The 16197-nt window shown below is 37.2% G+C and overlaps 1 protein-coding gene across 1 annotated transcript; it reads right to left on the reverse strand.

Moving 5' to 3' along the window:
* Positions 1-186: 186 nt before the first annotated feature.
* LOC147326067 (alanine--glyoxylate aminotransferase 2, mitochondrial-like) lies at positions 187-15980 on the reverse strand. Its single transcript, XM_086300976.1, has 14 exons — positions 15808-15980; positions 15155-15243; positions 14803-14993; positions 12423-12546; positions 12242-12336; positions 10880-10973; positions 10232-10325; positions 9592-9692; positions 9282-9374; positions 7923-8055; positions 6981-7069; positions 6729-6878; positions 1498-1596; positions 187-787 (listed from the first exon to the last, which is right to left on the reverse strand). The coding sequence occupies exons 1-14, from the start codon at positions 15902-15904 to the stop codon at positions 686-688; spliced, it is 1551 nt and encodes a 516-aa protein (XP_086157102.1). The 5' UTR covers positions 15905-15980; the 3' UTR covers positions 187-685.
* Between the last annotated feature and the right edge of the window lie 217 nt (positions 15981-16197).

Raw genomic sequence — 16197 nt, forward strand, 5'->3', positions numbered from 1 at the left:
AGACTGAAACAGTGTTATGTAAACATGAGTGCGTCACAGTAGAATAAGATTTTGAAAGTACAGCAGTATTCCAGTTTGCAGAGTGCAGCAGGGTTACATGGAATCGTAATGCTCCTCACAGTGATTCAGTGAACAGTAACAGTTATTTCACTTGTATGCTTGCAATGAAAACAGCTGGACACTATGTCAGTGTTTCCAGAATATCACGTTTTATTGGTCTGTGGAAATAGGATTTTATCCATTTATTTACACTGATAACAAGATAATAAATCCACTGTCAGAAGTAAACATCTACATGCCTAGTAAGATGATTAAGTATAACTTGCTGAATAACCAGATTTGGTTTTGGTTTCTAGCTTTCATTATTATTGTGGTATCATAAGTAATAAGCAAAGCATCACTTTATAAATGATCATACACAGTTATCAGATCTAAAAGAGCAAAATGAACTAAAAGTTAGTTATCAATTTTATCAGTGAGGCCGTTTAAGTCTTTGTTATAACAAAATCATTAAACATAATTAGAAAATGTCATCTTCTTAATCACTATACAAAGGTAAAAACAGAGATAATGAGGTTATTAAGATTAATACTGAGACTTTTACTACTCATATTGAAAAAAGGTCACCTCTGGCTGACCAGGGTCTCTTTAACACGGAGCAATCCGTCTGACCTTTTCCAGGCTTTCATCTTCTTTCCATGTAGTTGCGGACAGACTTGTCAAAGACTGCCGTGAAGAAATCAACATCTTCCTTTGTGATGCACATGGGGGGTTTGATGCGGAAGGTCTTAAAGAGTGATAAAAGCAGAACAACAGAGATTATGTAGCATCAGTGATTTAGACTGTTAACAGGAAAACACAAGACTTTATCACTCATCCATAATAATGTTATAGGTTTGGAACAGTAGACACCGTTGTATTGAATTATCCATCATTTGGGGGGTGGGGGGCATACAGAAAAGAAAAAAATACTTAGATATAAAAATACATTTTAGGTGAACCAAACGGCTTATACACAGCAATTTCTCTTTTTCAGTTAACATCAAGTTAAGAAGTGAGTCCTGTAGGATTCTGGACTATTAAAACATCATGATTTTTTCTCCTTTACGAAAATAATCAGTTTTCTGCTACCACAAAAATACCTGCAGCATGTTGTTTTCTAAAGCCATAAATAGAAGAACTAAATAGCAGTGTTGACATCACAATGTCTCAGTAAAGCATGATGAGGAGAGCTGGAGGCACAATTACAGACAGAGAAATGAAGAATTCCAAAACCAACATTTTCTGTAATTTAATGTATTATCAAAGTAAGCTACTGCTCAGATGTCTGTTTTAGATCCAAGGTAAAAAAGAAAAAGGAAAGTAAGCAAAATGACAAGTGTGCTTGAATTTTAGAAAACGATTAGGTTTGTGCTGCAGACACAGCATGTATTGGTGCCACACTGCAGTCTAGCACATACATGAGTATACAGAAGGTTAGAGAGTGGGTGAAATTACCTGTCCATATATTGCTCCTTTCCCAATCAGGACTCCCATGTCCTTGACATCCTCAAAAATCTCAGCCATTGCCTCAGGGGGTAGCGGATCTCGGCTGGCCTACACATAATAGACAAAACGGATGTGGGTGGATGTTTTGGTAAGCACAGTAATTTATCCAGCTTAATTACCAGGATAATTTTACCAAATGGCTAGTCCTGAGTCACTTTAAACATAGAAGGAGAAATAAATATTTGCCTGATGCACATGGTGCATCACTGATAAATTCTATGAGATGTGGTGTGTGACAGTATACGTCATACGTAACATTATTTATTCTTTAAAATAAGGACAAATTGTTCTTTATTCTTTATATCCCTAATCCGTAATCTTAAACAATAAACATTACACGTAAAAAAATAGTATATGTATGTGTACCACCCAGTGTAAAGTTTATGTCACATCTGTCCTATATTAAGAGCATTAGTACTTACCAAAAATCTTTTTTTTAACATTTCTGTAAAAGTTAATCCACCAGTATGTGCAAGCGCTTTAACCAAAATTATATTTTTAATGTTAACATATAATAAATGTTTTTAATCCACCAATTTTCAATTTTACAGCTTTATTAAAAAAAAGAGAAAAAATAATCAAGAAAATAATTATTTTTTGATTAAGATGCCAAATTACAGTTATTTACTTGGATTCCTGAGCAAAAAAGTAGTTTTTAGTGGTCGGATGTTATGCTTGATTAATTTCTGACTGCCAGTGTGCCAAAATGGTAAACTGCTGAGAACTCGCTGAAAAGGAAAGCGTCTGTATGAAATCACTCCGTGATGCTGCATGGTCTTTGAGACAAGTAGGGCAAGACTTAAAGTGTTCTCACAGAGCGGTCAAGTGTGCTTTGGAGGCAGAAAACAAAATCAGAAAACAAAAGCTGACTGAAGCAGATGTCAGACACCTCAAGGTTTGAATTACTAGAGATAGAAAGAAGACCACTGCTGATCTTCAGACAGAGATGAGCTTCTAAATCAGAGTCTGAGAGGCACTCCAGTGTGACCACAAGCAAAGGACTCAATGAATAAGGCTTAAAGGGAAGAATAGCTGTTTAGAAGACCTTATTCAGACTTGCAAACATCTCAGAACACCTCAGAATTGCCAGGAAGCATGAACACTGTACTGCAAATGACTGGACGAAGGAAGTCTAGACACAGAAATCCAAGTTTGGACTTTTTGGTCAACACCAAAAAGTTGCAGGTAGGTGAGGACTGGTGATTCGTGAACAGACTGGCTGAATGACTGAATGGCTGACTGAGCTGAAAGCACACACGGCAACCACAACATCACAAGACACTGAACTTAAATACACAGGCTGAATGATTAGTGATTAGGGACCGGTGAGTGAACAGCTGAGCTTAATCTGACTAATGACACATGGAAGTAACTGGAACAGCAAAACAGGAAATGAGAACGTGTGACAAAATAAACTGAACATGAACAAACTGAGAACACTGGGTGAACCACCCAGGAACACTGACATTAGTGAATCATAAACAAGGTCTATCTCAACATCCCAGAATCCCTTCTGGACTGAAACCGACTGGTTGTGGGTTTATATACCAACAAAAAATGATCCCAAACATCCTTCAAAGCTGTGCAAAGACTCTTTGACCAAGAAACAAGAAAAAGGAAGTACTCGAACTGATGGAGTGGCCAAATCAAGGCCTATAATGGACTCAAAGATAGACTCTACAAAAGTTTCATTTACAGCAGGTCTCTCGGGCTAGTTAGAAATGATCTGAAAGTCAATATCAAAAGAGCCTGTCAAAGTGCACCAAGCTAGCAAGAATGCAAGCTGTTCAATGCCTAAGGGGGCATTAAGTCTTTTGGTTATTATACGTAAGTAAGGACTATGTAGTTGTTTGTTGAATAACTAATATAATTTTTAGTTTTAAGCAAGTTTTGTGCGACAAATTTGTAAAATATTTGTATTTCCTTGTTTCTACACTGTTACAAAAAACATCTTAAATAAACGGTAATATTCCGGCAGCTGGGGTGCCAAAATACTACCGTAAAATAACAGAAAATAACTTCCTCATAAAAATACGTTTTTTCCAGTAATGACAATACAGTTTGTTGTGCTAATTTTACATGGGATTTTGCCTTTTCCAAATGCTTTTAGACATTAAATTAGGAACATGTTAATGTGATTAAACAATGAAATCATCTATAAATAGGAAAAATACTAATGTTAAAAAAACGTTAATATTCCGGCAGCTGGGGCGCCAAAATACTAGCGTAAAATAACAGAAAATAACTTTCTCATGAAAATACAGTTATTTTCAGTAATGAAAATAGAGTTTGTTGCGCTAATTTCACATGGGATTCTGCCTTTTCCAAGTGCTTTTAGACATTAAATTAGGAACATTTTAACGTAACAATGAAATTACCTATAAACAAGGTCAATGAATGTGGCAATATGAATCATAATACGTAAATGTATAAATATACAGTTAGCAGTTGGTTTAAATAATAATGGATTGCATGCCCTGGGACAGACTGACAGAGGCGAGGCTGCCATATCGCACCAGGTGAAGAGTCTGGACCACGGACACAATAGCGAGAGTGTCCGAGCCAGGGCTCGAACCGGCAACCTTCTGATCACAAGGTGAACTGCCAACTCTTGAGCCACGATCGCCCTAAATAGCAACGATAATAATACTTATGTGATGTAACACAAGCTTATAGGAATCATGTTATATACTTTTCCATAGCATTACATTTGAATTCAACAGTTCGATCTTTCAAATAACGGACAGATATTTGTGAGATCATGATACATTTGTAAATGTATTTTTACAATCTAAATATGCATATGTACAAAAAATATATTTAAAAAACAAGTAAATTGCGTTTTACTATATTTACAGTGATGTTATGTTATTTTACCTTTGACATGTAAAATCACAGTCTACTTATGTAAATTTCATGATATTCTAGAAAGACAGTACTATTTTTTGGAACAGTGTAGGGTGGTCTAATAATCACAGTATATGGTATAAGACAAGAATGTTGAAATAAATTTAACATGTGTCTGTCTGTCTCTGTGGTTGTATGGTCTACCTGTTGTGTCAAGGGAGTCTTGTATCCCCATTCAGTCTTGTCTCTGCATTTCTTTACCGTTTCCCTGTGTCAAGTTTGTATGTCTTAAGTTTGGGTCTCTGTCTCATGTTGTTTCCTGTTTTTCTTTAATAGTCCTTCATCTTGTGTGTGTGATGTTCCGCATTGCTTCCCTTGGATTGTTAGTGGATTCTGTTCACCACGTTTCCACTCTGCCCTTACCTCATGTGTGTAATTAAGTCTTCAGTTTTCTTTAGTTTCTGATGGCAATCTCCCCTCTACATGTCCAGTATTTCCTATTCAGGGTCCTAGTCTCTGAATAATTAAGTTTCCTGTATTCTGTTTCTCGTAAGTCTAGTCCAGTTTCTGAGTCCTACATCTGGGTCCTAACCCGGCCTGCTTCACACAACAGCTCATGACAACATGTACCAAAGTAAGGACACAAATGTCTATGACAAACCTTCTGAAAGAGCATACAGACAGGAATTCTTTTCAGCTTTCAAATGGAGTGAGTGAATGGATTTGAATTCATTTGTTTAACCTTGAATTATGTATGTTGAGAAGACACACACTCTGAGTGACTAAATATGGTTCACAACCTGCAGCCATGTTGCAAAAGAAAAAACATTTAACTAGATGGTTGGTACACAGATAAAAAGTAAATAAATGAATAAAGATGGCAGCAAAAAATAATTAAATAAATAAAAATTTCACTGACTATGTTTTTATATTTGGGATCTTCTGATTCAGAATGAAAAGTTCACCCACTTCATTTCTCATTACACTTTTTCTCCTAATGTTTATTTGTGTGGTTCATTCCAGAAACTGTGACTCGGTTTCTCAAAACTCCAAACGCAAACAAAGAGTTTGCTGCTTTTGTCAAAACCCCACACATCTCTTGCGAAATAAAAACAGCACTCAAAAAAACAAAACATGTCCTCTCTTCTCAAGACGGGTTCCTTCCACAAAAACAATACACACAGGTATTACCTGATGTCTTCTCACAGACCATCATCCAAACACTGATGTGATAAATATAAAACAGTATCATCAAAAGTGCTCATGTATGTTTTGGTTTGGTGAGGTCATGCTACGTATTCAAATGATTTTGAGCACCTATATCCAAAAAAAAAAAAGAATAATAAAAAAAAGGACCTATTTAATGTATATGTTGAGCAAATTTACTAATTTCACCATGTATTGCAAGTACACTGAGAAACCCTACACAGATCCCAAAGGGTAAGAAATATATGTGTATTACTGCAATACGTGTTTAGCTGAACTGACCAAAAAAACTTCCTCATAGATTCCCTTTCACTCTTCCTCTTTGTTCTTCCTGTTTCAGCTTCTTGCCTAACACTTGAAGAAATGACTCAAAGCCTCTTTTATACTCTGACACATGATTAAATTGTTCTTCCAGTTGAGTTTGCAAACGTGCAGAAAGAGTTGGACCAATTTCTAAATCAGTGTGTTGCATTTTGAAGGCCAGTGTTCCTACAGGTGAAAGAAAGTGTGCTAAATGATGCACTTTGTGTTCAGAGATTTGCAAGAGTGTGATTTAGAATGACATCTGAGTAAAACAGGTGGGAATGTCAGTAGTAATATGTATGAGCTTTTTAACATGGCCTTCATAAATGGTAAGTAAAACAATACTATTACTGTATTTTATAAATGTGTATCATAGGATATTATAGGATATTCAATCTATTTTCTTTTCTAAAACAAAAGCCTGATTTTTAGGAGCACGTGAGAACGGCGCAGGATATGTTTCTTCAGAAACACACGATTTTATAGGTCAAAGGAGTCCTCTAACAAGCACAAGGTGTGTACAGAATTATGGCTGTTTAAATACATGTTTTTTGTTTTGTTTTGAAATTATGTATTAACTGGGCTTTTTCTCCGATTTGCAATCAGGATTAATAAAATGACCAAAATAACATTCAGACTCTGCGATCACAAGACCAAACCTTACGCCAGGTGTGTATACGAATGTCTGTATACATGTTTCGGAATTTAAAAATGGCACACATGCTGCAGAAAACAGTTAACTGGGGCAATGCTGGCCAACGCCCCCAGGGAGGCACAATGCAAATATGTATTGTATAAACATATGAGCACAAGGATCACAGCACCTTGTCTCGGACCATTTCCACACCGATCTGCAGGCCTTTTCCACGGACATCACCGATGATCTCATACTTGTCTCTGAGTTTCGCGAGCTCTGTCATCAGATAGGTGCCCACACGAAGGCTGTTCTGCTGGGTGTCGTCCTCTCTGATTGTCTGTTAAGGAAAAATGCAGGGTTTTTTTTCTGTATTTCAGTGTCGCTGCTGTCACTGTTATCTTGAACAGGCTTCATTTAGAAAAGGTTAAAGAATTCCTACATCAAGCACCGATGAAGCCACAGCACAAGCCAAAGGATTTCCCCCAAAGGTGTTGAAGTGAAGCCCCTTGGCAAAGGAGGCTGCAATTTCTAAAAAAAACAAACCAAAAAAAAAAACAAACCAAAACAACAAAAAATGAAAAAACAAATTCAAACCTCCAGCGACTGCTCCGTTCAAATTACATCTCAAAATATAAGATATATAAAATACTTTTGTGTTATCAAAAGTATTTTATATAAAAATGAATTCATGTTGAACTCTTTATCAACTGGATGCTAGGTCTTTTAGTATTGTTTAACACTAACAATCCAAAATGGATAAAAATGGGAGTCTGATGGTACTTTGCAAGGTAGCACATCAGTCATACAGCTACTATATGATAAACAAAGAGAGGCTCACATTGAGGCTCACAGCATTATTAATACAACGTTACAAGTCTCTCAGGGCTCCAGCAGCGTTGTTCTAATGGAACAAGTACTAGAAGCTTTTCTTCAAATCAATCTATGTCTTAGGTATTCAATGTGGAACTACTTTTTCCTCCTTGTCTCCTTTCCTCAATTTCTTGCTGAGAGCTTGGCTGAAGTGGTGAGTCACAACTGGAGAGCCGATTATTTCATTCACTCACAATTTCAGTAAAAAAAGAAAAAAGAAAATATGGTCTGCTTGTTGCTTGAAAAGTATAAAATAATTAATAAATAAAAAAATACGTTTTCATGGTGTCCTTGTTTTTTGTTTTTTTTTGATAAACTATAAATACATGTTAAATTGTTGAGTCTTCACATTCAAAAAGCTCCATCACCACCTGGCAGAAAGAGACAGATGCTGTCTCACCACGGCCAGTTACATTTTGCCAGTGAAAATAATGTATAATGTAATTAAATGTATTTGTTTATGTTTCTTGAGTATAGAAGCAGATCTACAAACACTAGAGTATATTCTCACCTGGTGTGGTAACAACAGCTCCCATTGGGAATCCATTGCCAATGCCCTTTGCCATTGTAACCATATCAGGAATAACATCGTGGCCTTGGAAACCCCAAAAGTGGCTTCCTGTTCGTCCAAATCCAGTCTGGACCTGCCAGGTGAAAAAATGATGATTAAGTGATTTATTTATTTATTTATTTTTCCCCCTTTTTGGAGTACTACAGTAAAGGAAGCAAAAAAAAAAACAACAACCAAAAAACCTTAATTGTCCATAAGAATTTAATACCTATTGGGGGTGTTGTAGGAATCTGTAATTTAATCAAGATAATAAAACATCTCCCTTCAAACGCTGAGTCTCATTCACTAATCCTAGCCTGCAGCACTTTTGTCTTCCTTCCATATTCAGTGGTGACTCGAACAAAATACTGCCACAGACATACATTTTGGTGACTGTTAAATTATAGACGAGTGACATACTCTGAACATGACCTGTGAAACATTACAGTCACAGGGGGGTGAAGAATTGGAATTTATGATAAATCTTTTTTTAAAACATCTGGATGTTAATAATTGATGCAAGTGTGGCAATGTTCTTACACAGTTTCAGTCAGACTGGCTCACCTGTCAGGGAGGAGATAAGGTACATACTGACATATGTACATACACATGCTACATTATCGTAAGATGTGCATAGAAATGGTCTTAGAGTACGTACAAACTAAGTGCACACACAAAATAATTTGTTGTTTTTGGAGACAGAAATGCACCGCAATAGTGAAAAAGCAGGAGAATTTTACAACTGAAGAAACTGAAACAATAACGCCCACCTCTTCACTGAATTTCTTCAAGACTGAAGAAAAAAAATCCAGGGTTCAATATCGTGTATAAAATTTGGGGGATTTTTGGGCTTTTCTGTTTTGTGTGGTTGTTGTATTGAAACAAGAATACTGAAAAGTTTTCCTATGAGAACAGGTTTTTCTAAACAAAGTTTATTAGAATAAATCCACCTACTCCTGCATTTGTGTGTAAAACTAGTATGTGTGGTTAAGGCACAGATGTGCAAACATAGTGTTTATGCCCACTGACTTGGTAGCTTATGAGTGATTGGCAGTTACTTTCTTATTTTTTAATGCATTTAGGAATATTTTATAACAATGCTTTACCATAAAGCACTTTATTTAAATGGAAATAACACAGCAGATTCAACACGTGTAGCAGCACATGTACTGATGTGCTTAATCTCCACTTTCTAATATGCTGTGGCAGGCTTAAAGATTTTTTTTAAGAATTTAAAAAACAAACAAAAAACTGACCCAAACAAAACAATGTAGCTAAAAAAAATTTAATTAGAAAACCTATTTAACATTTGCACTTAACCTCGTCAGCAACGCAGATTCCTCCTCGCTCTCTAACAAGTTTGTAAGCGTCCTTAAGGTAGTTTTTAGGATACTGCACAGCTCCTCCCACTCCCTGTATAAACACACACGTGCACATCCCACTGTCACATCTTAATTAACACAAACACAGCGACCACTCTGAACAAGGTAAAACAACAAACATAGACAGTATATTAACAAAGGCCTATTCTAAATTAAATCACAATCCATTCAGCGTAACAACGTGTTTAACCCCAAAAGAAAAAAGGAAATATTTAAAGAAACCCTAACCCTACAATTGAATAAAGTACCTGAATCGGCTCTCCAAAGAAAGCAGCTATTCTGTTTGGGACACTTGTAGCAAATGTCTCTTTGAGTTGTGCAATGTACTGTTCATTTGCCATGCAGTGACCTGTGGAGGGGGAACAACACAAAAAAAACTTTCTTGTCAGTTTAGATGGTTGGCTGATTCAGATATTATTTTGCAGCGACAGATGTTTGGTTTGTGCAGAAATCCATGAAATTGTGCTGACAATGGGACCATTTTCAAGTGGTCTAGTAGAGACAGGTTATTATTAACATTCCTGAAAGTGGTAAAACATTAAAAGAAGTAAATACTGAACAGCTGCCTTGTTTTCGGGGTTATAAGTAATCTGCCCTACTCTGTATTTTGAAAGAAGTGCATGTTTTTGAATCACAACTCAAAAGGGAAACAGAAAATTACAAAAATGAAAGTATATAATTTTGTTTAGATGCATGTGTCAATCAATAATGATCTATGCAAAACAAAGGACCCCCCCCCGCCCCCCCCAAACAAAGAGATCTCCTTTTTTGTCACCTGGATACAGACAGACTATTATAAAAAATTAAAAACATCTCCCTCTTTTATTCTGTTTATTAGAACAGAACGGGTGAATTAGCGCTGAGCCACAAGTGCACATGTGTGTGTACCTTGGGCACAAGTGCACTCTCTGATGGTCTGAACGGGGGAGTCTCTACAGTGGCTTCCTCCCCAAGGCCCTCTGAACACATCGGGACACATGGTCTGTTCATTGGACAGAAATCAGGTCTGCTTATTTCAGTTTAACAGCACAAATAAAGCATCACCAAACTTTACTGCTGCGAAAGCATCGGCCACCTTCAGCCCATTTCAGAATTATATTTAATTAAGTAGATATAAAATGTGCAAATGAATTAGTTTAAATAATGCAAACATATTCAGTGACACACACCTTCAATACATTTTGACCTTAAATGTGTCACTTTAAGCCAATTATTAACTATCATAGGGCACCAGGGATCACTGAAAAGTTTGCTTAGAGTTAAAAATTAAAATTTTTTGACTCACTGACTACTCAACCCAACTGAACAACAAGGAGATTTGCATATGAGGTAATATCTTTTTGTGAGTAATGTTCGATTAAAAGTTGAAAAGATTTTCAACAAATTAATGCCAGTGTTTTATTGCAGTTTTTTCTTTAATTTGTTTAATTTAACTTGTTTATATGTGTCTTTATGCACTGAATGGGAAATCTTCCAGTTTTCAGATACAACAAAGTTTTTTTTTGTTTTTTTTTGCTGTCTTCTTGCAGTACCTACATTTGTGGAGTCAAAACCACTGGCAACAGGGTATTTATATGCTGCATTGGAAGTGAGGCCAATGGTCTGTGGACTGCCACCATGATATGACCCTCTAGAAGGCAAAAATACACATTACTAGCAACAATACCGCAATCCTCAACGTTGTTTTTTATGATTTACTTTAACTCTGTGCTTGTCTTTTCAGTGCCTCCAAACAGATAAAATAACATGAATTAATAGCATAAAAAAGGAGAATAGTAAAAACTGTAAAACAATAAAACAAACAAAAACCTGAGGCCGGTAGTACGAAACAAGATTATAGGATTAGCAAAGCCGCTTCAACATGAGCAATTTCAATGTTACAAAGGTGTGGCATCATGACAATTTATATTGCACGTCTAACTAGATCAACAAGTATAAAGTAACAAGTACTGCCTACTGACAGTTCTCTGGAAAATAGCGGCAGCATTGCTGAAGGTTGCCTTCGACCGCTCTGTATGGCTACAAAAAGGTTTTTATAATTGTCTTAAGCCTTTGTTGTTTCCTTGTGAGCACCTGTGAGAAATATGGCAGCTCCGATGCAGTCTTATTCCTGCAATTTTCTGTTGGTTGCAAACAATTTAAAATTATTTTTTAAGTCTTAAAGATCCTTGAAACAGGGCACCTCCCTGGTCAGTTTGATAAGCATGCAGACAGCCTGACTTGTTTAAGTTATATCTGAGCATCAGAATCATAAGGAAACGTCACTTTTAACATGGCGTGGTTGTTGGTGCCAGATGGGCTGGTTTAAATATTTCAGAAACTGCTGATCAACTCTGCAGAAGAAAGAAGAAAATAAGCAGTGAGCGGCAGTTCTCTGGGTGAAAATGCATCGTTGATGCCAGAGGTCAGTAACTCAGATAAACACTTATTGCAATCAAGATATGCAGAAGAGCATAAAACACATTCATACAGCATTTATAATACTACACTACTTTCTAGTATAGCCAATCACACTTCTGCTCACTTTCTGCAGCTGTTGTGTTGACTTTAGTTTGTATTACATGTTTAACCTCTTTAATATTTCCAATCATGTCAGTTTTATCTTCCTTTGTAAAATGAGCTGCTACACTGTCAGTAGACCCATCCCTGTTTGTGATTGGTCATTTGCTGCAACACCACCCCCTTCATGCGAAACCCTGGGTCAATAACCACCTTCATGAGACTGATTAGGCTGATTATTCTGGGTATGTTGACCCTGCTTCGTAGTAAACAATGCCTATGAAGTTTAGTTACCAAAGCTGCCAAAAATCAAACATTTCTACAGAATTTACATTTTTCTTTCATCAGGAGGCGAGTAGGATGCCTTTGTTAGTCATAGAAAAAAGGAAAAATTTAGACCTTAAAGTAATTATATCGTTGTTGCCTGTGTGGAGACGAGCCATCAAAATTGCCAGGTCATTGGATTCCGAGCCGCTGTTTGTCAGATATATCACCTGGACAAGGAACAGACCAGCACACTGTTTAATGACAGCCTCAGCCCATGATGACAGCTAATTCAATGAAAAACTCAATATCTTACCTTTAGCGGATCTGGGAAGTGGGAGGCTAGTTTTTCACAATACTCATGAAGCGTTGGATAAACATAGATGCTAGTTGTATGCCACAGTTTCTTCAGCTGCTGCTCTGCAGCTGCTGTTACTTTCCTGTGAACAAAGACGCCATTTCATTCCCTCTGTGATAATATAATATGACGATTTAGTAATTAGAAAAGTACTTCAGCAACTTCCAACAAGTACTTTGCTAAATATGTTAGATTTATTCATTCAGAGTGTTTGCCTCAGTTCTTGTACAGTACTAAGCGCAACATTTCACAGTAACCTTTCAGTAACGTAGAACAATGGTTTCATAGTTTCTTTAGAAAATTCACAACCTAACTGGGCTTATAAAACTATAGCATCTAATCTATAACTTTCATAGCTCACTTGTCTGAAGTGCGGTACATATTGGTTGTTAGATGCAGACTGACCATTTCTGCAGGGATAAATCAGTAATTATTGATATTACCAGCTGCTGCTGTCTAATGCAACAGGTGTGTAATAAGATTAAAAAGGTCTAGAAACAGCTGGAACCAACGAACTACCTTTGGCTTATGTTAGCATTAAAAAAAAAAATCTAATTTAAGGTGTTACTCATTAACAGATGTACAACAGTGAGGGAAAAAATCAGGTGGAAAGGAGGTTGGGGACTTTACACAGGTTCTGTAAAGGCATGAAGAATGCGGCGAGTATTTTAGCGCGTTGTGATGTTTTATGGAGTAGATTTGGTGCTGACATGTGGAAAATAAGTGATTTTCTTATTGTGTCCAGCAGAAAATAAATTAGCTTAGGCAAAGAGAAACCAGGAGACAACCTCAACCGGCGGGCCATGGACTAGGAGTCGTTTGATACTGGGCCATGAGAGTTGAGGCTCGGCTATTTTTGTAATCGTTTTTTATCGTTAACTCGGATTCCCTGGGTCTTTTCCCGTGTGTTATGAATAAATCTTGTTTTTTTCGTACCAGTACTGGTTTCATTTAGTTGTATTTATCCGTGACACCTTAAAGGGCGGTCCGTGAAAATATTGTTGGACATAAAGCGGTCTGTGGCGCAAAAAGGTTGGGGACGACTGATGTAGGGCATTCTCTAAAACGACCAAGCTACTCGGGATGGTAGACAGACAGAGGTCTTATAGGAGAGGCTTACAGAATTATTAGCCTCATATTTTGGTTAAGTATTTCCAGAGTATCTGTTAAATAGAGCAAGGGATTTTTAAAACGAACATCTTTTAAGACGAACAAAAACCTAAACTATCGGTTTCCAAACTATTAGTCCCATGATGTTAATAGTCAAACATGTATCATATCTTCTTGGATAACAGTCTGCAGCAGATTTTGTTGTAGTTTTCAACAAATCTCCTGAGAAATACCAGCCCATTCTTCTTTGACTAATCTCTCAGCCTTCTCTAGATTTTATGGTCAATAGTCAGTAACGTTTACTTTGGTCCTCTTATGGTAGTTCTTCACCAGGAGCAACATCTGATTTGGGTTGTTGCTGTCGTGTTGAAAGACAAACAGCATAATACTCCCACCACCGTGCTTCACTGTGGGGATGGTGTTTTTGGGTTGTAAAGAACACACATGTCAGGCTGCGTGTCCAGTTTGCATAATCTTTCTCCAGGTTCTCCTAGCGTACTTCAGCCTGCCTTAAAGGCATCTCTACTTGTAGTGATTGTCTTCTTTAAGATTTTATTCTTTAGGTCATTCACTCATGTCTCAGCAGTTGTTCTGGGGTCTTTAGGCACATCTCTCACTAGTTTAATTTCCAGTCTTTAAAACCTTTCAATCCTGCCAGGTTTGTTCTGTACTGTGGGGCTTTTTCTATGAATTCCTTTATGACACTTCTCGCTCCAGTTCTTGACACTTTGGGATAACACACTGGGATAAGTTGTATTTCTATCTTCTGCTTTGTGAGCATCAATAATTCTTGAAGTTACAATTCAAGTTACAGCTTAAACCATTGTTTAAGTGTTTATGCTGTGCATACATTTGAAGATAACCTTGGCTGTAACTGGATTGTTGTAACTCGGAGCATTACAAAGTTAAAGCACATCATTGCACATTGGTCAATTTTTCAGGGAGCTAAGAATTACGACCCTGATAAATATCTTTTTCTGAAATAGTTATTTAATTAATTATCATTATTAAATAATGTATGCTTTCTTAAGAAAACGGGCATGTTTAAAAATGCTTTATTTTTTAAAAAAAACCCATGCTGTTACAATAGCACTGTATGCTGGGTGGAAAGTGGTGCATAAATGTTACAATAACCGACTCATGTCAGTGTCTCTACTTCATCCATCGGATGCCTGTGTTTGTTAAATACTTTTCCATGTGTAACACGGCAAACTGTAAAGGATCTTACGGGTGGCAGTGGCCCACACTGACAGTCGCCACACCAGCAAACAGATCCAGATATCGTCTCCCGTCCACATCCCACAGCCACTGCATGTACCCCTGGTGGATGAACACTGGCTTCTTATAATAAGTAACCTTCATGGTCATGGGGTTGCAGTTCTGTCTGCGGATCTCTATCATACGGTCTTTGGACATACCCTTGATAGAGACAAATAAACAAGATAAGGGTTGCAGAATGGGATGTTTATTTTTTTGTAACTGAGGTTTTTTACTACATTTATTCAGCCAACTAAGTACTGTTATTACTGAAGCGATTACATAATGCAAGGCCAAATGTATCAGCAGGAGTCTGCTCTTACCGTGTATTTTTCTGGACTGAAATTGCACGGGGGCATCTCTGGCACGTCTGTAGAGGGGGGCTTGAAGGCTGATTTCTGACATAATGCGCCTGTAAATTAATTGCAGCATGAAAACAAAAGAAGAAGAAGGGAAGAACAGCTGGTTGACAACCATAGAGCTCTCTATTTTATCTGGCAGAGGATGATCAAAGCTTTGGCGTGACATTACAGTGACATCATGTGAAACATCTTTCTGTTGACACAAATGCCAAATATTTAACACCCAATTACCAAATGTAATTTCTAATCATCAACAAAAAAAACCACACAAATCAGGTTTAAACTGTGTTTGCTTTTGATGCTACTGGTTTCATTTCATTCACACTTTTCAGCAATATTGAAGCCAGGATGGGACCACATTAAGATAACCTTTGACCTCATAGCACACTGATGTAATGCTGCCTGTTTGCTTGTTGTGAAACCTCCAGCAGACATCTACAATGGCATGGCTGTGACAGATCTTCAAATTGAGACATTATTAAAAGAAATAAAAAAAATCGTTGAATCAATTAACTGAAATACGCTCCTCCTGCACTGTAGTAGCAACAAACCAAAAAGCATAACACACTTATATAGTGGGGGTAAATGTTGGAGCTGAAGCAGGGAGAACTCACCACTTGCCCGGTGGAAATAGGCCAAACAGGGCATTGAGCAGGACCCTCGTGTTAAAGCAGCACAGCGTCCGCTTAGACTCGATATAGCTTTATACATGGTGAGCAGGCACTGAGGGGGTACACGACAAGTGCTCTTCTTCCACCGTGTTGACAGTCAAAAGCAGCAGATAAGGCGGGTACCCGTTTTTCTTTCTCAAAAAAAAAAAAAAAAAAAAAAAAAAAAAAAAAAAAGAGTGTTTGAAGTGGGCGGCGACGTCCCTCGCGCGCGCTCACAACGTCATGGTTTGTGAAGCACGTTTCTGAACTTTATGGCAGAAATATAGTATCATCAGAATTCAACTATTTTTAGACATTGAATTTATAACACTGAATTTTTTATCCTCCAAATTT

Source organism: Aulonocara sp. 'chitande type north' Nkhata Bay, linkage group LG7, assembly GCF_057382095.1.
Source record: "Aulonocara sp. 'chitande type north' Nkhata Bay isolate Kocher_YH1m ecotype deep benthic linkage group LG7, A_spYH_male_GT1.1, whole genome shotgun sequence".
Classification (NCBI taxonomy): Eukaryota; Metazoa; Chordata; class Actinopteri; order Cichliformes; family Cichlidae; genus Aulonocara; species Aulonocara sp. 'chitande type north' Nkhata Bay.

What these genes read in the sequence shown, in the direction of transcription:
- LOC147326067 (XM_086300976.1), bottom strand. Translation starts at nt 15,904, where the DNA reads ATGTATAAAGCTATATCGAGTCTAAGCGGACGCTGTGCTGCTTTAACA. An exon ending in AGTGTGGGCCACTGCCACCC is followed by an intron (nt 12,547 to 14,802) that starts GTAAGATCCTTT and finishes CTTTGTTCACAG; the next exon opens with GAAAGTAACAGCAGCTGCAG. An exon ending in TCTTTGGAGAGCCGATTCAG is followed by an intron (nt 9,375 to 9,591) that starts GTACTTTATTCA and finishes GTGTTTATACAG; the next exon opens with GGAGTGGGAGGAGCTGTGCA.